This window comes from Budorcas taxicolor, chromosome 1, assembly GCF_023091745.1.
Source record: "Budorcas taxicolor isolate Tak-1 chromosome 1, Takin1.1, whole genome shotgun sequence".
Taxonomy (NCBI): Eukaryota; Metazoa; Chordata; class Mammalia; order Artiodactyla; family Bovidae; genus Budorcas; species Budorcas taxicolor.
The window spans coordinates 189,246,002-189,272,911 of NC_068910.1; the positions used below are offsets into that span (position 1 = coordinate 189,246,002).

At 40.8% G+C, this 26,910-nt stretch overlaps 1 protein-coding gene across 1 annotated transcript in view; it reads left to right on the top strand.

Moving 5' to 3' along the window:
* Positions 1 to 26,910, top strand: part of SLC9A9 (solute carrier family 9 member A9) — a 648,823-nt gene that overhangs the window by 150,990 nt on the left and 470,923 nt on the right. Inside the window, exon 5 of the mRNA XM_052640419.1 lies at positions 26,146 to 26,261. Coding sequence (XP_052496379.1) covers positions 26,146 to 26,261 — 116 coding nt within the window. The remainder of the gene's footprint in view (positions 1 to 26,145; positions 26,262 to 26,910) is intronic.

A 26,910-nucleotide genomic window follows, 5' to 3' on the forward strand; every position in this document is an offset into this window, starting at 1 on the left:
TCCAGGCAGTAGGTGGGAATGAGCTGAGAAGGCCTGGAGCCCAGGCATTTCACCCTGGGAGGTGTTCAGCTCCAGGTGAGATGTGCTGGCACAGCAGGGGCATGACAGCCTGCTCCAGTCTCACTCACACTTTGCTGCCTGAAAGCTCTTAATTCCATAGCAAGGGCAGAAATGTTCATTCTGCAGGGACTCTGCTGGATACCGCTTCAACAAAAACAAGAAAGAATTATGAAAGGAAAACATTTTCCCCTGAGTTTCTTCTCAAAATTGTATGTGTGGGGGAGAGAAATATGTAAGAGGAACAGAAAAATGTAAGTAAACAGTGCAAATCAAACCAGTAGGCGAGCTAGCACAGCTAGAACATCCCAAGATTGAAAGAGAAAGGACTGATTTCAGCGTTATGTTGTTCTCTCTGAATGTTTCTTTTTTGTTTTTGATGTTTTCAAGTCAGAGGCTTGTAAACTTGCCAATTTCTAAGAAATGGCTTCGGTGGGGTACGTTGTCTTTTTCCCTCTTCTTGGCTTCAGTCTTCCTTTCTCCCCTGTTTAACTCCCCATAACCTATTTAATCTTCAGCTTCTGTGGCTTGAATTTCCTTCACCAACAGGATCTTTCAGTTGTCATTGAACTTGATTAGCTGCTTGATTCTTACCCCTTGAGAATGTTACATCCACATCGTGATGTGTGAACCTACTAACCCCGCCACCGTTTATTCAACTAATCATTTTTTCTCTCTTTTTCTGCAAAAGGATAAAGCCACCTTGCCAGAGAAAATGTGTTCTTTCTGGACTTGCTTGCATCCTTTTTAACAGTGACATAGCTTTCTAAAATGGAAAATTGTGTTGATAACGAAAAAGACTTTCTGGAAGCAAAATTGTCTTTCAAAAAGAGAATGGATCTCAGTTCCAACTAGCATATCTGAATTTAGACGCAAATGCAGAGGGGGATTAGGCAGGGGATGTAACGATGGAAGCTGCCTAGATGTAAAAGTAATTCAGACTATGGCAAAATAGGGAAGCGGGAAGCCACCATTCAGTTCCAATGGCCTGCTTCCATGAGGGAACAACGGTCTAACATTGCTGGATCTTGTTTTCCAAGAGAAGCTCGTAGTCTGAATTTTTTTAATTAATTTATTTTTAATTAAAGGATAATTCTTTTATAGTATTGTGTTGGTTTCTACCAAACATCAACATAAATTAGTCATAGGTTCACCCATGTACCCTCCCACTTGAACATCCCTCCCACCTCCTTTCCCATCCCACCCCTCTAGGTTGTTACTGAGCTCCAATTTGAGTCCCCTGAGTCATACAACAATTTCCCTTTGGCTATCTATTTTACATATGGTAATGTATATTTCCATGTTACTCTCCGTACATCCCACCCTCTCCTCCCCCACCACCCCCAGCCATGTCCTTGTAATCTGAATTTTTATGTGTGGTCTTTTACTGTTAGCCACTAATCCTAGCAATTTTCAAGGCATTCAACGGCCACTCAACAGCCAGCTTAAAGTCACCGTGGTAGGTGAGACATGAAATAGACATGCCATGCTGGGATAGTGCCATTCACTGAAAAATATTGACCTTGTGTATAGTTTGGGTTCTTGCTCCTTGCATTGTGGTCCATTGACCAGCAGTATTCATATCACCTGTATTCAAATCTGAATGTATCAGAATTCAGAATCTCAGACCCCATCTCTACTGAACCACAGTCTACATTTTAACAAGGTCTAAGTGTTTGGTCTGCACGTTAGAGTTTGAGAAGCATTGATATCTGTGTTAAGATGATGATTAGTGTAATGACAACTTTGATGTTCTGGAAGTGGTCTTCACCTTGTTCTCCCATCCTGGAAGGCATCAAGGAAGCTTGGTTAAGTTCTAGGAGCTACAGACTGTAAAGCAGCTGAAGGCTGTGATTCATTTGCAGTTCTCTCTCCCTCACCTCTTGCCCATCCTCCTTTGCCCCATCCCTGGACTCACCAGTTGTGGTTGGAGAAAACATTTTTGTTGCTCCCCATAGATGTCCCACAGGGCTTCCCAAGTGGTGCTAGTGGTAAAGAACCTGATTGCCAGTGCAGGAGACATAAGAGACACTGGTTTGATCCCTGGGTTGGGAAGATCCCTTGGAGAAGAGCATGGCAACCTACTCCAGTATTCTTGCCTGGAGAATCCCAGGGGGAGCCTGACAGGCTACAGTCGATAGGGTCACAAAGAATCAGAGACGATTGAAGCAACTTAACATGCATAGATGTCCCAGACATCCAAGTCAACAGGAAAAGAGCCACACGAAAGGCTTTAGCAACCTCCTCTACTTTCACTCTATAATTATCTCTCCCCTTTTCCCTTTGTCTGCTGTACATTCCCTTACTTACCAACTTCCCCTTGGCCCTCCATCATCTTGCTTATTTTTTGTTTGGTTGTTTGATTTTATTTTGTTTTGTGTCAGCCTTTGTTCATCAGCATTTGAAATGACAACCCCATGCTGGACTGATTTTCTAAACTTGACCTTGTATTCCCTTGGGATGTTTCCCTGTGCGTCCTTCCTCCTTTCACAGCCACAGAGCAGGAGAGACATGCCTGAGTTCAGCACAGGGTTAATGGTGACCACTCTTCTCTATTTGTCAGGAGTCTGGAATGAAGCGCTTTGATTAATTTATTCTTTGATGTGAACTGATAATTAACTGGTAATGCTTAATAAGAAACTAAGTATGTGTTTTTTCTCTGAGAAATATGAAATTTGAAGAAAAAAAAAACTCCATTTCTCTTTTGAAAATAACTCAAAGTAGTACCTATGTCAAATCCAGACAAGTTTCTTGTGGTGGCTTGGTGTGCGGTAACAGAAAATGGCTTACTCTTTGGGGGTATAAACCTCATATTTTTTAAATCCGTCTAATTGAAGATATTCTCTTCAATTGACAAATAATCTATTGTGAGAAGTATCTTACCAAAGATTGTTGTTGTTTTAATGTCATACCTCCTCCAACTTATCTATGACAGTGAGAGGATAATCTATGGCTTGTGATGGTTCTAATCATTCTGACTGGGGATCTTTCACTCCCGCCTTGGCCTTTCTCTCTACCTCCCCTTCTACCCCACTCTCACCAACCCTCTTATTTGATAAATAATTACTGAGCACCTGTGTGTAAGCCCTGGTGTTACAGACAGTAAAGAATCTGCCTACAATTGGGGAGACCTGGGTACAATTCCTGGGTTGGGAAGATCCCCTGGAGAAGGAAATGACAATCCACTCCAGTCTTCTTGCCTGGAAAATCCCATGGACAAAGGAACCTGGCAGGCTACAAGCAATGTGGTCACAAAGAGTTGGACACAACTGAGTGACTAACACATATGTGTAAGTGTTCCAGGTATTGGGAAGTGGCTAGTACAGGGATGGTTCCTATCCTCATCCTAGCAGGAAAGAGATATTAGACAGTCTGTTACCCAATTAACCATTTAATTCTATGGTGAGTGCTTTGAAGAAGTATAGCATTACAGAAGCTTCTATTAGGCAGATCTGACTCTTGCAGAAGGGTCCAGAAGAGTTTCCATGAAAGAGTGATGTTTGAGGACTATTTAAAAGATGTGTGGAGGGCAACAAAAAAACGTAAAGGGTAGACCAGTTTCGCAGGGCTAGTAATGGGGGGGGGGGGGGGGGGGGGCACCATTATCTGAGGAGGAAAGTGATGAAACCATGCTAGAACCTGAAGAGATCTGTGTAGACAGGACCAACTGAAAGGAGATGTGACCTTTTTTGAAGGACAAAGAGCGCATGCAGACCCTGAAGGGAGAGAACTGAAAGGGTAAAGAATAAATATCCCAATCTTACTCTTGTCTCCCTCCCTGGTCTCCTGCCTGTGTCCCTCTACCCCTTTGACCTGTTGGTCAAATCTAAACAAAATCCAGAGATTAAGAGGAGCCCATTGATGGAACCCATACATATCAGCCTCTTGGGATACAGAACAGGGTGGAAAGGATGAAGAATGGGCCTAGAAAGTAACAACCACCACAAGTATTTTGGCCTTTAATCTGCAAGCAATGGGAAGTCATGAAAATGATTTGAACATGGTCAGATTTGTGTTTTATAATGATTCTGGCCACACATTGGTGGGAAGTGAGGGGATAAAGGAAGACAATTTCAGCAGGCATAGAGATACCTGGAGGAGATGTGGTCTAGGCTAGACAATGGATGTATCTGAAACCAATTCAAGAGATAAACAACAGTTTAGCAATGGATTGCCTGTGGGGAAGGGCAAGGGGAAGAGAAAGCTAGAGATGTGTCTAAGATGACCTCCAGTCTTCTGGGTAGAAGTTGCTGCCTTTGCTGGGGGAAAAAAAAAAAAAAAGGAGACACTGTAATAACCCCAGTGTTCTGGATAAAATCCTAGTTTAGACTCAGAGTTAGTGATTGAGATGCCCACAGGTCCTCCCAGAAGCCAGAACAGGAGCCTGGGTATTAGATAAGGTAGAGTAACTGCTAGACATCTTGTTCAGAGTCATCTAGGAAACAAAAATGAGTGGTTCCCCAGACCTAAGGAATTAAATGACTTTTGTGGATGTCTCCTCCCATCTGCTGGGAGGGCTGAGGCATTTGACACAGACAAGGATAACTTCATCTATTCTCATTCTAATCCCAAACTAAACATCTGTGGAAAAGCTACTGTCAGGTTAGGAAGAGAGTACTGGTTAATCAAATCAGTCCCTGGTGTCAGATTTTAGGTCCCATCAAACTTGTCTTTATCTGTACTTTGATAACTGACTAAATGCTAGAAAATATTGTCAATTACAAAGTTTCCCAATCTTCCTCTCTTGGTCTTTGCTTTCATTTTTCTGCTTGAGATTTTTATAAAATCATTAAGTTCTAGAGTTAGAAATTATCTTTAAATTCATTTAGTTTCACCTCCTAAATTCCCTCCCTCAAGAACACCTGTATCCTTTTTATATAATAGACTGATATCATTTATGCATAGAATACTTAAGGGATGGTAAAGTTCCTCCAGGGAAGGAAACTCCTTCCCTCCCGCAGTACTGCATTCCTACCACACTTTGGACAGTTTTTCAATAGGTTGATCTGACTCTATAATGTCCACCTCTCTCCCTTGCTGCTTTCCCTCTAGTTTTCTGGAGGAACACAGGTTAGGTTCTCTTTCTCTCTTCTTATGACCACCCTCCCATTGCAAACTCTGGACCGCATATTGCTTCTTGGTCTTCTCTAGGTAGCAAATCCACCTCTGCATTTCTTGACCATCTAACATGCTTCTAACCCTTCAATAGCTTAAGTGGCATTTTTTAATAGGGTATTTTGAATAATAAAATATTTTAGCTAAGATTTAACCAATGTTTAATACAGTGGAATTAGTATGTATCAAGGTCTGCACAAATATACCTCCACTGATATAGGTATCTTTTCCCTCAACTACTTTTGCCATAGATCTGCCTTCTTTTCTCTTATCATATCACTAGGCTTTGGGATTTTTGTGATATTTGTTTGAATATCTTCATTATGTGGATGACTAAACCCTATTAATCTATTTGTGACCTCCTGGCAAGCTGCTTTTCAACATCTTAAGCTTGGCGACTTGCTTACTTTCTTCAGGGAGACCCAAAATTGGATGTGATAGGGTCAGGAGGGGTGGTCTTTCTGATGCGTGCTGTGGCAATGACTCTAGATCCAGTTTAAGAATCATTTAAAGAAGTAGTATCTTTGCCAGTGAGGTCTTGGCAAATTCCTATAGTGAAATTAGATGAGAACGTATGTTGCTATTATGTTGAAAACAATCTATTGAAGGCTTCTTTTGATAGCTCCAAATCTAAGTCTTTCTCAATTTGCTGATTCTCAGAGGGAGATGTTAATGCTAAATGGCCTTTTGTGTTTCTAGACAAAATAGCTGACAGAACTAAATATACCCTTGGGTCATTCAGCAGTGGTTCTCTGGTAATAATACGAAAGGATGAATTTTTATACCTATTTTATGGATAAGGAAATTGAGGAAAAGTTGAGATAAGTAAATTGCCTAGTGTCAAAGAGCCTGAAAGTGGCAGAAACATTTACTTAATAGATATTAACAATCTGTTTATTTCTCTACAGACCCAAGTAGATTGCTCATTATCTTTTATTTTTCTTTCCATTTTATGCTCAGCACCTAGCAGGGTTCTGGGTATATAGTTGTTATTTTTCAGTTGCTCTGTCATGTTTGACTCTTTGCAACCCCATGGACTGCAGCACGCCAGGCTTCCCTGTCCATCACCAACTCCTAGAACTTGCTCAAACTCATGTCTATCAAGTCGGTGATACCATACATCCATTTCATCCTCTGTTGTCCCCTTCTCCTCCTGCCTTCAATCTTTCCCAACATCAGGGTCTTTTCCGATGAGTTGGTTCTTTGCATCAGGTGGCCAAAGTACTGAAGCTTCAGCTTCAGCATCAGCCCTTGCAATGAATATTAGAGTTGATTTCCTTTAGGATTGACTGGTTTGATCTCCTTGCAGTCCAAAGGACTCTCAAGAGTCTTCTTCAACACCACAGTTCAAATGTATGTGGGTATACAGTTGGCACTCAATTAAAAATGTATTGTATGGCTTGATATTTAAATTTGATTCTTACCTCTCCCTCTGAGCCTCATTTGTATAAAGAAGATGCTTATTCCATCTACATTATATTTTATGCTTAATAATATCAGGTGCAATTCCTCTCAAGAGGAATGAGTTATTAAGGAATCAAATCATGAGCTATTGGGCATTAACTTGGGTGAGTCATCTCCATATGGATCATACCACGTCTGTCTTACAGCAGAATTAAATGCCCATTCAACTCCAGTCACATGGGAGCATGCCCAGCTGTCTACATCTCAGCTTAATGCCTGGTAAAGCCATCTATGGGGTTGCACAGAGTCAGACACGACTGAAGCAACTTAGCAGCAGCAGCAGCAGAGTAAAGCCAGTCCATATATCATGTGGATGGGGTTTAGTAAACAATGGGTAGGGGCATACGTGAAGAGTAAGTTATATCCAAAGTCATGGTTACCAGGGAGAAGGATGGGTAGAAGGGATAGTTAGGGAGTTGGGGATGAACATGTACACACTGTTATATTTAAAATGGATAACCAACAAGGACCCCTTACATAACACAGGGAACTCTGCTCAATGTTTTGTGGCAGTCTGGATGGGAGGGGAGTTTGGAGGAGAATGGGTACATTATATGTATGCATGAGTCTCTTTTCTGTCCACCTGAAACTATCACATTATGTTGTTCATTTGCTTGGTCATGTCTGACTCTGCAACCCCATGGACTGCAGCAAGCCAGGTTTCCCTGTCCTTCACTATCTCTCAGAGTTTGCTCAGACTTATGTCCATTGAGTCACTGATGCCATCCAACCATCTTATCCTCTGTTGTCCCCTTTTCCTCTTGATCTCAATCTTTCCCAGTATCTGGTCTTTTCCAATAAGTTGGCTCTTCATACCAGGTGGCCAACATATTGAAGCTTCAGCTTCAGCATCAGTCCTTCCAATGAATAGTCAGGGTTGATTTCCTTTAGGATTGACTGGTTTGATCTCCTTTGTTGCCCAAGGGACTCTCGAGAGTCTTCTGTAGTAGACTAGAAGCATCAATTCTTCAGCTCTCAGCCTTCTGTGTAGTCCAACTCTCACATCTGTACATGACTACTGAAGAAACTGTAGCTTTGACTGTATGGACCTTTGTCAGCAATATTAAATTTTAGAAAATTGTTTTTTTTAAAAAGTGAGTTATATCAATTATCTGGTGCTATGTAGTGGTGGATAATTGTCAGAAATGTTCCATAGATTGGTCAGGCGGGCCCCGTGTAGATCTAGCCATGGGGTCTGGTCATTTAATATTACAGCAGAGAAACTTGGGAATAACAGGATTCAGCAAACCAAATGGTCTTCTTTAGAAAATGTGTGTGTTGCTGGGGTGATGGGGAGCAGCGGCAGTGATCCAAGCTCAGGATCGATAAGGGAATACATAGTTTCCTTATGGATCTAAATATTTTATCATTTTCTAAATGTTTTCTAAATCATTTTGGTGATTTCTTCTATGTTTGATTAGTTGGTAAACTCCGTTATTAGCAGAGAAGCCCATGAGGACAACCTGTCTCTAGGCTCTAAAAAGTGATTTGAAATATTGCAAAGAAATACACTTTACAACTATGAAGGGATTTCAAGTAAAAGCTTGTATTACATGCATCATAAGCAAAACAGGCTATCTGAAATTCTTCATTCTAGATCAAAAAGTTTTTAAAAATATATTGAGGTGGTTGAAAAAGAAGAATCAGGGCAAGAAATGAACGTTTGATTTTCATCACTCACAAGATAAATTGTTCAGTCTATCTTATTACCAATAATATAATATATTTTAAAGCCATCAATCAAACAGTAAATAGTGTAACATCTTACTTTGAGCTAAATATGTTTTTAAAAATCTACATTATTTATGAACTTGCTAGAAAATTGATCTGATTGGAGAAAATCCGGAGAGTTGCATTTTCTTGTTATTTACCTTCTGTTGCCACAAGCAGTTGGCTTTAGGGTTCCAAATAGTACAGTTGAAAAACATAAATATGCTTTAGGGAATATGAAAAAGGATGGAAAGTTTTCTAGGAATACTAGATTAGGCAAGTTATATTCAGATCACAGATTCTAAATCCCTTTGCTGAAAGGGATTAGAGATGCTCTCCTAAGCAACAGAGCATTTATGTAAACTGCCAGTTCTGGTAAAATCTCTTTAGGAAAAAACTGGGCATCCAGTTTTGGCTCCTCTATCAACTGAGTTAAGTGTGACTTTGACCAAGACCTTAGCCTAGGTGGGCCATGGTTTTATATCTTTAATAAGGGTTCTGTATTGAATTTTTTTTTTCTGGATCTAAATAACTGTTCCAAAGTGTTTCACTTTCAAACCTGAAGAAAGTGGTAGAATAAAGACTGTGAAGTAGTGAATAGGTTGCTCAGGTCCTTGTGACAGTTACTTCCTCTGAAAGTAAGATAATGGAGCTTGACTTAACCCACCTCCCAGGGACAGCAAGAAGGGCAAGGGCAAGAGCAAGTGAGGCAGCAGTTATGCATGTGTTTTTCCTTTTGATAGCTTTATTTATTTATTTAGCTGTTCTGGGTCTTAGTTGCTGCATATGGGAATGGGATCTAGTTCCCCAAGCAGGGGTCAGACCTGGGCCCCCTGTACTGGGATTGTGCAGGCTTAGTCACTGGACCACCAAGAAAGTCCCTGTGCATGTGTTTTTGATGATGAAGAGTAATGGTCAAGGGCCCAGCTGTACGGCTACTCTCTTGCTGCTTTAGGCTGGATGAATTTCATAGTTGTAGATACGTCTTACAAGTTTCAGCTCAGTTCAGCTGCTCAGTCATGTCTGACTCTTTGCGACCCCATGGACTGCAGCACGCCAGGCCTCCCTGTTCATCACCAGCTCCTGGAGCTTGCTCAAACTCATATCCATCGAGTCAGTGATGCCATTGAGCCATCTTATCTTCTGTTGTCCCTTTCTCCTCCTGCCTTCAATCTTTCCCAGCAACAGGGTCTTTTCCAGTGAGTCAACTCTTCCCATCAGATGGCCAAAGTATTCGAGCTTCAGCTTCAGCATCAGTCCTTCCAATGAATATTCAAAACTCATTTCCTTTAGGATTAACTGATTTGATTTCCTTGCAGTCCAAGGGACTCTCAGAAGTCTTCTCTAACACCACAGTTCAAAAGCATCAATTCTTTGGCGCTCAGCTTTCTTTATAGTCCAACTCTCATATCTGTACATGACTACTGGAAAAACCATAGCCTTAACTAGATGGACCTTTATTGGCAAAGTAATGTCTCTGCTTTTTACAAGTTTACTTGTTGGTAATCAAAAATTATTATTAGTTCAGTTCAGTTCAGTCGCTGAGTCATGTCCGACTCTTTGTGACCCCATGAATCGCAGCACACCAGGCCTCCCTATCCATCGCCAACTCCCGGAGTTCACTCAGACTCATGTCCATCGAGTCAGTGATGCCATCCAGCTGTCTCATCCTCTGTCGTCCCCTTCTCCTCCTGCCCCCAATCCCTCCCAACATCAAAGTCTTTTCCAATGAGTCAACGCTTTGCATGAGGTGGCCAAAGTACTGGAGTTTCAGCTTTAGCATCATTCCTTCCAGAGAAATCCCAGGGCTGATCTCCTTCAGAATGGACTGGTATACATACACATATTTGTACTGCCATCAGAGCTTCTAACTTGAAGTAGTTCAGCTGAAAACAAAGAAACCAGTTGCTTTTTTAAAAAACAAGCACAGTATTCCTTTAATGGGCTTCCTTGGTGGCTCAGATGGTAGAGAATCTGCCTACAATGCAGACAATCTGGGTTTGATCCCTGGGTCAGGAAGATCCCCTAGAAGGAAATGTCTACCCAATCCAGTATTCTTGCCTGCAGAATTCCATGAACAACATGCAAATTTCTGCTAGAATTTTTTAAAAATTTAAAAGAAAAATTTGAAGATTCCCTTTACCACTTTTGAAAATGGTAGAACATTGCAGTGACCAGCCTCAGATGTGATGAGACCAAAGCAGTCATCCTGTGTCAGTGAAGGGCAGGTCTTTGTACCTAGGACAGAAGTGTCCGTGGACCTATAGATCAAAGGCATAGCAGAAGTCTGTTAACTTTTACATTTTACTGGGAAGAAATTCTTTCACTCCCTCTTCCCCACTCCTTTTCATTTTCTTCTACAAAGAACTCTAAATTGAAACTGAGATGTCACAGTACCTTGATTCCTAAAACACTATTCAATAATTCTCATCACTCATCCACAAATGAGCATGGAGACCAAGTCACCATGCAGTGGGTATTAGGTGCTTAACTGTATGTGAGCCTGTATTAACTCCATGTCAGGCAGGCTCCATTTGTGACTACAAAGTGCATCCTCCTTAAAGAGTACGCAGTTAGACCCAGAATGTACACAAGTGTCTGAGTGATTTTGCTTAGTTAGTGGCTTCCTCATTTATAGTCTCCGACTCAACGTGTGGCATGAGACAAACGGCATCAGCACCTGCAAGATATTAGAAAGGCAGAATCTCAGGCCCCACTCCACCAGCTTATCCCTTAGCTCATTGGTCTGGATACTAGAGACATGATGTGTTGATTTAAAACAGTAGTTCCCAAACTTTTTGGCATCAAGGACTAATTTCACAGAAGACAATTTTTCCGTGGACCATGGGTAAGGGGATGGTTTGGGGATGATTCGAGTGCATTGCATTCATTGTGCACTTCATTTTCTAATCTAACACTGCCGCTGATCTGACAGGAGGTACTGATCTGTGGCCTGGAGGTTGGAGACCACTGATTTAGAAGATTTGTTCTAGATCTGGCTGCATAGTCAAGCAATGTAAGAACTTAAAAAAATATTGATGACTGGGTCCCACCTACAGAGATTCTAACATGCTTGGTCTGGGGTGTAGCCTGGGCATCATGATTTTTCAAAACTCCCTATATGATTCTAATATCCTATGTATGCACCAAATTTTGAGAGCCATTGAATTAGACTATATAGTAATTCATAGTGGAAGAATCTATTGGGTACTCACCCTGAATTACCCAACTTTCACTGTCCACACTTCATGTGTTGACATCCACTGCTTTGGGGGCCATGTTAACTTTTCCATAGTGACCACCCCTTTCCATGACCACAATTCATGTCTGACTCTATCAGTCCTTCAAGAAATATTCATCTCCAATGCTTTCTTCCCCCAGACCATGGTTCTCCTTTCCTCCCCTGAACCCTGTATGACTTTAGCTTTCTTACCAGACTTGTTATTTTTCACTTAGTAGTCCAATTACTTACACACATAGTTTGTCCCTTTTCCTAAGCTGTCAGCTCCCAGAGGGCAGAAGCTGTATCAGAGTCATCTTTGTAACCCTTAATGTCTAGAAAGCTGGGTAATGTGTGAAAAGAATGGAGATGGGAAGAGAGAAAGCAGAAAGCAGAAGGCAGAATAGAAGAGATGCGCTGATTCTCTTCAAATCAGTCAAGTAAGATAGGTACACAAAGGACACAAGAGTGGAATTTCGAATCTGAATGAAAGAAGGGGGATTTGTTAACCACATAAAGGGACAGATAAGGCAGACACAAGTTGAAAGAAGGATGGCAGCAAGAGAGAATGATGGCATCCAGTAAGCATTAGGTGTGGTTCTCTGAAAGGACAGGTAGGAGGCCCAGGTTGTAGAGAGAGATGAAGAGCTGAGGTTCCTCAGAGCACTTTAAGGGCCAGGCCACCCCAGGTCCTGACACAGGCTGACCAGCTCTGCAAGGGAGGTTGTCATTTAGGGTCCATGATGCCTTTAGTGTGACTGTGTCCCACACTGCCTTCATCATTCCCCTCAGTCTTCTCAGAAGCAATCTTCTTTCAGGCCCAAATGAGCCAGCATGCTCCCAGAAAGTGGATTTGAGTAGACATGCAGTCAGGATGCCTGGTCAAGTTCTCAGCTGTGTGTAGTTCACCTTTCAGTAGATCTCAGCTTCTTATGCATTTCAGCATTGCAACTTACATCCAATCTATATGCATGCTTGACATTTGTATCATATTTCCTCCAAGAACTGTGAAACACTTAATAGGAAGGAAGCTTGTTTCCCTGCAGGCAACTATGTAGATTGCTGTTGGGCCTCCAGGGAAGACCCAAAAAAGTGACAAGTTGACAGGCAAGTGGGCAGTAGAGTATAGAAAAATGGACTCACTAAACTCTGTTTCAAGGGTCTCAAGATCCCAAAGCCTTATACCCCAGCTATGGTTAAAGACAAATGTATTTCATCACAACTGCCTCTCTGCAGTCTTTCCGTTCTTGCAAATCATAGTGACCATTTTTTATTAGGCCCATAGGAAGCCTGATATAAAACTGACTTAAAGGAAAATCATGAAAGGCCTGGTGCTTTCCATATCCTCTTACAGTCAGATTTGATGCTGAAATGCAAGGTCTTCTAGGCCATTCCTAACTCTTAAAAAGCTGGTCCCATTGTGTATCATGTCAAAAACATTCTACCAAAATAGTACAATTGTAAAATAAGGATTGGTAGTATCTCACATGACTGAATATAAATGTAACTTTTCACTCAATAATCCTATTTCTATCAATTTACTTTGAAGATTCATCTTCAAAAATATGAAACAAAATATGCACAAGTTTATTCATTGTAGTATTATTTATAATAGCAAAATATTGAGAGCAATCTACACGCATATATGCAGAGCAGATTGATAGAATAAGCCACTATATGTCCATGCAATGGAATAATATGCAGCTATAAAAATGAAAAATATCTCTATAAATCAATATGAAGTGATTTACAGAGTATTTTAAGTAGAAGACACAGGTAATATGCTATATTTTTGTAAGAAAGTATATGAAATAAGAATACATAACCATTTTTGCAAAAGAATCATAGGAAAGATAAATCAGAAGTGAAACTGAACATCTGAAGTGGATGAGTTGAAATAAAGAAGAAATTGCAACAAAGAGACAGAGATGTCTCTAAATATACTGTTTTCATAGTTTTGGTTTTTTGACCCATGTAAATATTTCACCATACAAAAAATAAAATTAAATCATCAAATATGCGGAAAGATCCTAAAACTGAATGTAAACAGAAAGAAATAAACAAATCCACATATTAAATTGGTAAGATAACTATCAGTTCAGTTCAGTCATTCAGTCATGTCTGACTCTTTGTGACCCCATGAACTGCAGCACACCAGGCCTCCCTCTCCATCACCAACTCCTGGAGTTCACTTAAACTCATGTCCATCAAGTCGGTGATGCCATCCAGCCATCTTATCCTCGGTCGTCCCCTTTTCCTCCTGCCTCCAATCCCTCCCAGCATCAGAGTCTTTTCCAATGAGTCACCTCTTTGCATGAGGTGGCCAAAGTACTGGAGTTTCAGCTTTAGCATCATTCCCTCCAAAGAAACCCCAGGACTGATCTCCTTCAGAATGGACTGGTTGGATCTCCTTGCAGTCCAAGGGATTCTCAAGAGTCTTCTCCAACACCACAGTTCAAAAGCATCAATTCTTTGGCAGTCAGCTTTCTTCACAGTCCAACTCTCACATCCATACATGACCACAGGAAAAACCATAGCCTTGAATAAATGGACCTTTGTTGACAAAGTAATGTCTCTGCTTTTCAATGTGCTATCTAGGTTGGTCATAACTTTTCTTCCAAGGAGTAAGCATCTTTTAATTTCATGGCTGCAGTCACCATCTGCAGTGATTTTGGAGCCCCCCAAAATAAAGTCTGACACTGTTTCCACTGTTTCCCTCTCTAATCTATTTGCCATGAAGTGATGGGACCAGATGCCATGATCTTTGTTTTCTGAATGTTGACCTTTAAGCCAATTTTTTCACTCCCCTCTTTCACTTTCATCAAGAGGCTTTTTAGTTCCTCTTCACTTTCTGCCATAAGGGTGGTATCATCTGCATGTCTGAGGTTATTGAGGTTATTGATATTTCTCCCAGCAATCTTGATTCCAGCTTGTGCTTCTTCCAGTCTAGCGTTTCTCATGATGTACTCTGCATATAAGTTAAATCTTTTTCCTATTTGGAACCACTCTGTTGTTCCATGTCCAGTTCTAACTGTTGCTTCCTGACCTACATATAGGTTTCTCAGGAGGCAGGTCAGATGGTCTGGTATTCCCATCTCTCTCAGAATTTTCCATAGTTAATTGTGATCCACACAGTCAAAGGCTTTGGCATAGTCAACAAAGCAGAAATAGATGTTTTTCTGGAACTCTCTTGCTTTTTCGATAATCCAGCAGATGTTGGCAATTTGATCTCTGGTTCCTCTGCCTTTTCTAAAACCAGCTTAAACATCTGGAAGTTCACGGTTCACATATTGCTGAAGCCTGGCTTGGAGAATTTTGAGCATTACTTTACTAGCATGTGAGATGAGTGCAATTGTGTGGTAATTTGAGCATTCTTTGGCATTGCCTTTCTTTGGGATTGGAATGAAAACTCACCTTTTCCAGTCCTGTGGCCACTGCTAATTTTCCAAATTTGCTGGCATATTGAGTGCAGCACTTTGACAGCATCATCTTTCAGGATTTGAAATAGCTCAACTGGAATTCCATCACTTCTACTAGCTTTGTTCGTAGTGAAACAAAGAGCTAGTAGAAGACCCACTTGACTTCACATTCCAGGATGTCTGGCTCTAGGTGAGTGATCACACTATCATGATTATCTTGGTTGTGAAGATCTTTTTTGTACATTTCTCCTGTATATTCTTGCCACCTCTTCTTAATATCTTCTGCTTCTGTTAGGTCCGTACCAATTCTGTCCTCTATCAATCGCATCTTTGCATGAAATGTTCCCTTGGTATCATTCTGTAATTTTTGAGATTGCATCCAAATACTGCATTTCAGACTCTTTTGTTGACCATGATGGCTATTCCATTTGTTCTAAGGGATTCCTGCCCACAGTAGTAGATATAATGGTCATCTGAATTAAATTCACCCATTCCAGTCCATTTTAGTTTGCTGATTCCTAGAATGTTGACATTCACTCTTGCCATCTCCTGTTTGACCACTTCCAATTTGCCTTGATTCATGGACCTAACATTCCTGGTTCCTATGCAATATTGCTCTTTACAGCATTGGACCTTGCTTCTATCACCAGTCACATCCACAGCTGGGTATTGTTTTTGCTTTGGCTCCATCCCTTCATTCTTTCTGGAGTTATTTCTCCACTGATCTCCAGTAGCATATTGGGCACCTACTGACCTGGGGAGTTCCTCTTTCAGTGTCCTATCATTTTGCCTTTTCATACTGTTCATGGGGTTCTCAAGGCAAGAATACTGAAGTGGTTTGCCATTCCCTTCTCCAGTGGACCACATTCTGTCAGACCTCTCCACCATGATTCGCCAGTCTTGGGTGGCCCCACAGGGCATGGCTTTGTCTCATTGAGTTAGACAAGGCTCTGGTCCTAGTGTGATTAGATTGACTAGTTTTCTGTGAGTGTGATTTCAGTGTGTCTGCCCTCTGATGCCCTCTTGCAACACCTACCATCTTACTTGGGTTTCTCTTACCTTGGACATGGGGTATCACTTCACGGATGCTCCAGCAAAATGCAGTTGTTGCTCCTTACCTTGGACGAGGGGTATCTCCTCACTGTCACCCCTCCTGAACTATACAGAAGGAAAAAATCTAATATAAATAATTTTTGGTGATGGTCATTGGACTATATTTCTCAATGAGACATATTCTAAAAATAACCGTGAAGGAATTTTGAAACTTTCTAACAGTATTTTTTTGGTATTGACATGAATATAATAATTTCAACATTATTTGCATGTATTACAGCAAAGAGCAAAGGAGTAAATATATTGGTATTGTTGAGAACCAGGGAGGTTGAAAACTTGTTGGAGAAAATCATTGTGGAGGAATGCAATACAAAGAAAGAATGGGAAAAAGAGAGGAAAAATCTGTAGTATTGGATTGGAATTATAGGTGTTAATGGGCTTCCCTGGTGGCTCAGATGGTAAACAATCCTCCTACAGTGCAGAAGACCCGGGTTGGATCCCTGGGTTGGGAAAATGCCTTGGAGAAGAGAACTGACTACCTACTCCAGTATTCTTGCCTGGAGAATTCCATGGTCAGAGGAGCCTGGTGGGCTACAGTCCATGGGTTTGTAAAGAATTGGACATGACTGAGCAACTAACACTTTCACTTTTTGCACAATAAAGATAACAAATATTTTCATCATTTAAAAAAAAAATTCTACCAGAAACAAAGAATGTAGTAATTGACTTTTTGAATTTAAGAAGTCAAGGCAAAGATATCTTAAATTTTCTACATAATACTAAATGCTAAATAGTAGTACTAAATACTAAAGAGTAGAAAGGAACATCAGAGAAGGCGATGGCACCCTACTCCAGTACTCTTGCCTGGCAAATCCCATGGACAAAGGAGCCTGGTAGGCTGCAGTCCATGAGGTTGCTAAGAGTCGGACACAACTGAGTGGCTTCACTTCACTTTTCACTTTCATGCATTGGAGAAGGAAATGGCAACCCACTCCAGTGTTCTTGCCTGGAGAATCCCAGGGACGGGGGAGCCTGGTGGGCTGCCGTCTATGGGGTCACACAGAGTCAGACACAGCTGAAGCAACTTAGCAGCAGAAAGGAACATATGTTTAAGTCTCATTTCTACCCTTTGCTGGATTTTCTTGTCTGTAATATTTGTAATATAAGATTCATGATGGCTGCTTAACTGGTATGTGTGCGTGAGAGAGAGAGAGGATATAAAAAATAGAAAATGCACTAACATGGTAGCTCTACAGAGTAAGAACTCAACATATGCTCATATGTTCACTCTCTTCTTCCTTCACCCATTTTTATTTGTATTATTTACATTCCTACTTAAAATCTGAGGGCCAGAGAACCACCTTCCCAATGACAGATAAGTGCCTTAAGAAGAACTAAAGTTTGTAATCCCATGAACTGTAGCCTTCCAGGTTCCTCTGTCCATGGAATTCTCTAGGCAAGAATACTGGAGTGGGTTGCTATTCCCTTCTCCAGGGGATCTTCCTGACCCAGGGTTTGAACCCGGTTCTCCCACATTGGCAGGCAGATTCTTTACCCTCTGAGCTGCCACGAAAGGCAAGAGAGTAGGGGAGGAGAAGCCATGGACAAGACTGTGGTTCTATAGTTGTCTTTATGATGACTGTTGCAAACATTTTTGATTGGTCAAGTGTCCTGGCATAGAATTTCCCAACCTCAGTACACACTTCTGCTGTTGACAATGAACCTTCCCCTCACCCTCCTCTTCCGCCTACCCCCATCCCATTCCCTTATCAGACTCCTCTTTCCACACAAGGTCAGAAAAGTTGGATGCAACCGTTCCCTTCATCTCATACCTGTCTCCCTCTACCCCTTTCAGAGGAAAGAGAATCAAGGACAGGCAGTCTGCAGTCTTCCTAGTTCCTTGTCTAAGAATTGGACAGGGGCTCGCTTGTCACCATGGCAATGCTGAGTAAGCCTACTTGATCCCCGATTTTCTTTTAAGTTGCCCACAAGCCACTCACCCTCTTATTCCTTCACCCTCTTATTCTCCCCACTTTTCAATAAAACAGAAGGAGAAGCAAAATCTTGGGACTGGTGGGAAAAGTAGAACGGGCCAAAGAGGTCATCTAGTTTGTGAGATCTTAGTACTTGACTGAGCTGCAGTAGGGCCCACAGACTTCATGGGTTTCTTGGGGTAGAGCGACCCATACTGGTTGCTGAGGTAAAGGCCATAAATAGAACCACAAAGGAGACAGGACAAGCCTTTCCCCGTCACCTCTGCTGTGGGCAATAGATGGCAGATGGTTCTCCAGATTGCTAAAGCAGAGGTTTCATTTCTTTGTCCGTTGGATTGTGTACTGTTCCAAAAAGAAACTACCTTTAGTAGGAAAGGGATTCCCTGGTGGTTCAGAGGGTAAAGAGTCTGCCTACAATGCGAGAGACCCAAGTTTGATCCCTGGATCAGGAAGATCACCTGGATAAGAAAATTGCAACCCACTCCAGTATTCTTGCCTGAAAAATCCCATGGACAGAGGAGCCTGGTTGGCTATAGTCCATAGGTTCACAAAGAGTCAGATATGACCAAGCAACTTCACTTTCACTTTTCTTAGTAGGAAAGGTTTTGCATTCTAAGGGGAAAAAAATAAGTAGTTTGGGCATATCATATATAGGTGGGGCATTACAGGCAGTCTCCTTACTTGAATGTGTATTTCACATTCAGCAAATATGCTACCTTCTTCTCAAAGTCTTTCCTGTGTCCCCAGGGGAGCTGCTTCTCTTCTGAGGATTGAATGCCCTTGATGTGTACCTCTCTTGCAACACTTAGCACTTTCTGTGGCTCAGAGGTTAAAGCGTCTGCCTGCAATGCGGGAGACCTGGGTTCGATCCCTGGGTTGGGAAGATCCCCTGGAGAAGGAAATGGCAACCCACTCCAGTATTCTTGCCTGGAGAACCCCATGGACCGAAGAGCCTGGTGGGCTACACTCCACGGGGTCGCAAAGAGTCGGACACGACTGAGCGACTTCACTTTCACTTTCACTCTGCTTTGTAGGTGACTTGTCCCTCCCTCCTGAGGATGGAAGTCATGGCTGGCTTATTTTTGCATTTCTCATAGGCTTTAGTAAAGACTTTTATGACAGGAAATATTGTATATGTACATATGTATGTATACACACACACATATAGAGAGAGAGAGCAAGCATTTACTATCATATATATATATACACACACATGCATACATACACAGTGAGGAACAATGACAAAGAGGAGAATCATCTCTATGACACCTGTGGGAGTCGCCCATGGTCCTATAGACCCTCTAAGGTCCATATCAGTTCAGTCGCTCAGTCGTGTCTGACTCTTTGTGACTCCATGAATCATAGCACGCGAGGCCTCCCTGTCCATCACCAACTCCCGGAGTTCACTCAGATTCACGTCCATCGAGTCCGTGATGCCATCCAGCCATCTCATCCTCTGTCGTCCCCTTCTCCTCCTGCCCCCAATCCCTCCCAGCATCAGAGTCTTTTCCAATGAGTCAACTCTTCTCATGAGGTGGCCAAAGTACTGGAGTTTCAGCTTTCGCATCATTCTTTCCAAAGAAATCCCAGGGTTGATCTCCTTCAGAATGGACTGGTTGGATTTCCTTGCAGTCCAAGGGACTCTCAAGAGTCTTCTCCAGCACCACAGTTCAATTTGCCACTTTGTGCCACTAATCTTGAGAATGCAGAATTCTTATTTTGTAACTCTTTTTTTGTGTGTAACAGATGTTTGTGAGCATCTGTGAGATGTGAACCTCTTCATGACTTCTTCCTCATATCTTTTATATCAACTCAAGTCTCATCCCAATCTTCCAAATAGAGAAAGACCTGACTCCCCTCAAAACCGAACTCCCCAATGGATGGATGTGTTGCCTGTCTCAATTTCCTCATTTTCTAATCTCACTTTAGTTCCCGCATTCCAAATGACCCTAAATAAAAGGGCCCTCTTCTCAGCACTCAGCTCTATGCATCATTCCTCCCTGAAGCACTCTTCTTCTGACTCCTATGACACTCTACCAGATTTCCACTCACGTCTCTGTTGACTGATTCTTGATATCCTCTGCTCCTCATCATCTCTACTTCATCTTCAAATGCTGGAGTTCCCAGGCCTCAAGTCATGGGTCCTCGTCCACTTTATGTTCTCTTCACACTTTCATCCACACCCAAGGCTGCAATAACACATACCACACAGTTCTCTCAAATTTGCTTTTAAGCAAATCTTCATGCAGTCCAACTCCAAATGCCCTACAAGCTAGAAGACCTTGGCAATCCCACCCATCCCAGTATTGATTAATCATGAATTCTCTCATAGAAACAGAACAGATTGATTGTTGCAGGAGCAGAGGGCAAGGGAGAGGTGGGAAAAGTGAATGAAGATGGTATAAGATGCAAACTTCCAGTTGTAAAATGAATAAGATCTGGGGATGTAATATATATATGGCTACTATAGTTAGTAACACTTTCTTGTGCATTTGAAAGTTGCTAAGAGAGTAAATCATAAAAATTCTTTGAAGTTCTCACCACCTAAAAAAACAGACTACAACTGTGAGGTGATGGATATGTTAATCAACCCTATTGTAATCATTTTGCTATATATATATCAAATCGTCATACTGTACACCTTAAACTGACATAATGTTATATGTGAATTATATCTCAATAAAGCTATAAAGAAAAAGAATTTCTGATTTTTCCAGTGGGATATTGCCCTTGAATGTCTGGCAGGAAAAAATAAACCGTGAGATTGAAACTCTCTAAAATGTGAACAAATAAATGGAGAAAGAACTTATCCAGAGGAAATGTTTTGAGTGTAGAAATAAGAAATCTAGGTGCAGATTATAATCTTTGTATTGCCTTCAGATCCTGTTGGTGCTGTGCTTTCCCACTACGGAGTGAGGTCCATGTAATGGTCTGTTTCACGTGCCTTCACAGGCAAGGATGTGTCTCTTCTGACAGTTAACAGGCCTGGTCCATACAGCTGTCTCCAAACTAACAGCAAGTCCCCTTGCTTATCTCTAGCAATTCAAAAAACTGCCTTTTCCTGTGGATCTATTCATAGCTTGATCAAAACTGTTTTTTAAAAAGAAGATGTATTCTCAAAAAAAAAAAAATTCCTGAGAAAGACTGAGATGGCACACTTAAAAATCATCCAAGCAATTGAGCCTTCTGGAACTTTTTGTTTTGAAACATTTTTGCAGCATGTCTTTAGGTGTGGAGTTTTAATAGTGTGAAACAAGCTCATGGAATTTAAAATCAGTACGTGTGTCACAAACACTCAAGTATCTGGAGCTTTGTGTAGAGCGTTTCCCCAAATTCTTTTTTATCCAATGCCTTCTGTTGGCATAAGTGATATGACTGCCATCCTGTCATACTCTGCTCTTTGAAGGCAGGTCATGGATTTTCACCTTTGTATCCTCCATAGCATAAGCACTCTGCTTTTTAAAAAATAACTCTAAGTGGCTATTTGTTGAAATCAGTGTTATCAGCAATTTTGCGTATATGGAAGTTCTACTTCTGCCCTTTTCTGTGGCCTGTGACAGTCACTCAGTCATGGTTGACTCTTTATGACGCCATGGACTGTATAATCCATGGAATTCTCCAGACCTGAATACTGGAATGGGTAGCCGTTTCCTTCTCCAGGGGATCTTCCTAACCCAGGGGTTGAACCCAGGTCACCCTCATTGCAGGCAGATTCTTTACCAGCTGAGCCACCAGAGAAGCCTTCTCTGTGACCTGGGATGTCCCACACAGACTGACCCCAGAAGGATATCTCACCTGGTTTCATTTACCATCTTCACAGCTTTGCATGCACTGGACTTAACTGGCTCCCCTCTCCCCATCTGTCCACATCTTTCCTGTATCCTGAGCCATCTGAGATGCTTTCAGTGAAGTGCTGATAGCACATGCTACTCTATGAGAATGTGGGTGGTTGCTAATGGGTTCACTTTTTAATTCTCCCAGTTAATATAGTTATAACTAGTTGGTTACAATAATGTAGCAACAATAGCAATAGTTGCCATTTATTTAAAAAGTGTCTGGCACATAACACACTAATTATTGACATTGTAATCACCAGAGACAATGTCCATTGTTATTAATAATAGCAAAATGATCATATGGAGCTCATACTGCACCGGGCCTTTGTTCTCTTGCCTATCTCAAAGAAGATATTGGAATTATAGTTATTTTGGGTCCGGGAGTTGATTTGGAGTTACAAGTCACTTAATTTCTTTTTAAAAGCATACAAACTGTGTATACAGGTGTGTGTGTGTGTGTGTGTGTGTGTGTGTGTGTGTGTACATGCACATGTGTTTCTCTTCATTTCAAAGCAATTCCAGAGCTTTGTAGAATGGCAGCTATGCATGCGGGTTTTGACATCTAGCTGCGCTTGTGCTTAGTCACTCAATCATGTCTGACTCTTTGTGACCCCATGGACTGGAGCCTCCACCAGGCTCCCCTATCCATGGGGATTCTCCAATCGAAAATACTAGAGGAGGTTGCCATGCTCTCCTCCAGGGCCTGGGTTCAAATCCAGCTTTGTCACAAGCTAACTTCTGTGATCTTTGGCAGTTTACTTAACCTCTCTTTTTTAAGAATAGCACTTTCAGCTTTGTAAGAAGGAATCATTATAGTACCTAGCTCATAGTCTTGTGAAGATTAAATGACATGATGAGTGTCTACTGGGTCATACAATAGCACTCACTGGTGTACGTTGCTTTTCTTTTTATTATTCAGTTCAGTTCAGTTCAGTTCAGTCGCTCAGTCGTGTCCGACTCTTTGCAACCCCAAGAATTGCAGCACGCCAGGCCTCCCTGTCCATCACCATCTCCCGGAGTTCACTCAGACTCACGTCCATCGAGTCCATGATGCCATCCAGCCATCTCATCCTCTGTCGTCCCCTTCTCCTCCTGCCCCCAATCCCTCCCAGCATCAGAGTCTTTTCCAATGAGTCAACTCTTCTCATGAGGTGGCCAAAGTACTGGAGTTTCAGCTTTAGCATCATTCCCTCCAAAGAAATCCCAGGACTGATCTCCTTCAGAATGGACTGGTTGGATCTCTTTGCAGTCCCAGGGACTCTCAAGAGTCTTCAACACCACAGTTCACAAGCATCAATTCTTCTGTGCTCAGCCTTCTTCACAGGCCAACTCTCATATCCATACATGACCACAGGAAAAACCTATTACTGTTATTTTAAAAGAACTGGAAAATACAGAAAGGGAAAAAAGAAAATAGTCACATACAGTTCCATTTTTATAACCATTGGTAACATCCCAGACTATATGCTTCAGGTCTTTTTGTGTTTATAGATATGCCTATGTTCAGTTTTTGTAAAATTAGAAATTATTATATATCACCACTTTATAAGTTTACTTTTCTTTGCCTAATATACACTCTTGTATGTTGTACTGAGTTTCATATTAGTTCATTATATGTGTGTTCTGTAATTTATTCATTGGACATTTGGATTGCTTTGAATTTTTCACTCATGAATACCAGTAATGTGAAATAATCTAATTACCTTTTGGGTTGTATTCAGATTAATTTCTTGACAATTTATAGAAAATCATTTAATAAGCTATAGATATAAAACATTTAATACTTTTAAATAAGTTGGCAAATTGGCTTTTATAAAAATTTTAATTGTATTTTCAATAGTATATGACGTTTCTAGTTTCCATGTAACCTTGCCAAGCCAGTATAATATATATGCGTGCATATATCTTATCTCACCCAATCGAATGACTTCTATTGGGCAATATGGGGCAAGTTGTTTTAATTCTGAGCCTCAGATTCCTAACCTGTAAAATTAACTAATGAGAATAGAATTCAGAAATACAGTCATAGGTTTTAAAGTTGATATTGATTCCAGACCTTCTCTAAGCTCCATATTGGAAGTGTAGCTCAAATGAGAAAAGACTGTAGTGAAGTCGAGTTAACACCAGATGAGGCTGAGGGAATGATTGTCAGCGAGCATTTCCCTAGTGTTGTTATGACTGCTCAGAATGTCTCAGTGTTTATCAATGTTCATCAGACATGCATATTCTAATTCAGAGGATGATGTGCATAACATATATAATTAAAATCTATTTTATTTTATTGCCATCTGCTTTGCTTTAAAATGCATGCTCCATAAGGACAGAGATCTTTGTCTTATTTATTGATGTATTTTAAACACCCAACACCAAGCCTGACTTGTAGTAAAGTTTCAGTAATAAATATCTATTGAATAAGCAAATAAACTAAATGAAGCTACCCTATACCTTTCCAGAGGCTTCACCCTCTGGTAACCAGGAGAATGCCCTCCCCAGGATAACTGTAGATGAGCTGCCATGACTGGGACCTCTTTCCAGAAACCATTGCTATGTCCCATTACACAGTCTTTCTCAGATGTGTTAATACCAGCAGACTGGTTAAGATCCAGCCTCCCCTTCTAGAATCCACATACTTCACAGAAATATTGGGTCTTTCTACTGTAACTCATGTTGGTTGTGTTAATAGTTCGACTCAAGAGGAGTATTATTTCCAAGTTCTTAGGGATACTTTCATTGCTGCCCCTTAGTACTATGTAGAACTGCCACTTTATGGACTAGTTGAGAAAATATTATATGATATAACATATAATAAGAAATATAGAACTGTTCATCTAAGCAATATGCTGTGGTGGTTAAAAACCCAAGACCCAGAGTCAAATTTCCTCAGTTCAAACCTGGATTCCACAATTTTATAATAGATCTGTCAACTTCAGCAAGTTACTTGATCACACAGTGTTCAGTTTTCTCATCTGTAAAATGCAGCTAGTACCTACATTATAGAATCAATGTGTGGGTGAAATAAGTTAAAACATATGAAGAAGTAGAAATAGTAAGTGAATATTATTGCTATATCTGTAATACTTGCATTAAGAATTTACTATGTGTCAAAACCCAAATTTATATTACTTCAGATAATCTTTAAAACAACTCTGTAGACTGACCATTATTGTTATTCATAACTCATGAATAAGGATATTGAGGTTCAGAAGGTTTTAGTAATGTTCTAAAATCACATAGCTAGTGAGTGATAGAAACTGGATTTAAATGTAGATATGTATGAAATATTCTCTCATGGAGAAATTTTTAAGAGAATTAAAATATCTACATTCTCACTGACATTACAGTTTCTAATATCTGATTTCTAGTATTTTTAGTCATGCTTACAATCCTAGAACATTTTTCAAGAAACTAGCTTTAAATGAATGTGAATATTTAAGCAACCATCTAGGGGTCTGAGGGTCTATAATTTTTAAAGACTCTCACAGTCACTTTTAGTGATTCAACTGTGGTCCAGTTTACGTGTCTCTGTATTTCCTTTACTAAGACTTAGAAAAATTCAGTCAATTAAATAGTTAAATACAATTTAAAAACTGTAAGGTGACAAAAGATGACCAAAACAGATAATTTGCATTCCATGGTGCTGGTTTGGTAAACATATTATAATCTCACAAAAAGAACAGCTATCCTTGAAGATCAAAATGTAATGATTTCAGGATTCATTTTCAGCAGTGTGTTGAAGTTACAGGCACTCTAACCCAACAGTGATTCTGTGGGTGTAGAAGTGCCCTGACATCAGCAATTGTAGAGACTCATCCATTGTAAAGTAACTGGTTGGTCAACCAGTTACCTGGTTGGTAAAGTAACTGGTTGGTCAACCAGTGCCTTCTCATCACAGTAACAGTCTTGAAATTTGAACCCTTTCAGATATCCTAGCAAATAAAACCATATAACTGATAAGTAATCCATTTAAAATGTCTGTGCACCTCTGTATTTGTGGGCATGATTTGCTATGCCATGTTTCATGGATAATTTTTTATACCCTGAGATACTTGTTTTCATTGAAGCACACTGTAAAACATTTTGCTGTCTTTTGCCAGCAGAATGAATTGTGATATTTGGTAGGCGGTGTCCTGAGAACTAGCATGGCTACAAATGAGCAGAATAGTGGTAATTTGTGCATCGTGCTTATTTAGGAAGCCCATTAGAGTGTTAACTCTGATGGCATGGGTTTACACAGAATTCAACTTGATGTTTGAAGATCCTATTTTTCTCTTCAACAGGTTAATTATGTATGGCTTTGTGAAGGCTATGGTATATGCTGACCAGCTGAAAAATGGAGACTTTCATTTCACTGACTGTTTGTTTTTTGGTTCACTGATGTCTGCTACAGATCCAGGTAATTGTCCAAATAATATGTTTTCTTCTTTCTGAGAGTCAAACGTTTAAATTGAATTTTTCTCTAAAGAGCATCACCCAAGTCAACATAATAATTCCTTATTCCTTTTCACTTGCAGTTGACATATCTGTTAGTGATTTTAAAAAGCAGGTGAATATTCTAACAGCTCTCAAAAAATGGTTCTCAAAGCAATTTAAAGTAATGGGGAAGACTCTTTAAAATTCTCCACTGTTTGTTCCCCTAGAACATGTAGCCATCTTGACTTATGGCTCTTAATTCTTCTCTATTCAACTTGTCTTCTTTCAAAAATGCTCCATTGCAGTGGTCCCCAACCTTTTTGGCACCAGGGACCAGTTTTGAAGAAGACAATTTATCCATGTACCAGCAGATTGCGGGGTGGGGGTGGGGGGTGAATAGTTTGGGGTTGATTTAAGCATATTACATCTATTAATGCCACCACTGATCTGACAGGAGGTAGAGCTCAGGTCATAATCCAAGCAATGGGGAGAGGCTGCAAATACAGGAAGCTTCATTCATTCAACCACTGCTCACCTCCTCCTGTGCGGGCCAGTGCCTAACACGCCATGGGCTGGTACTGGTCTATGGCCCAGGGGTTGGGGACCCTTGCTCTATTGAATTAAATGGTAAA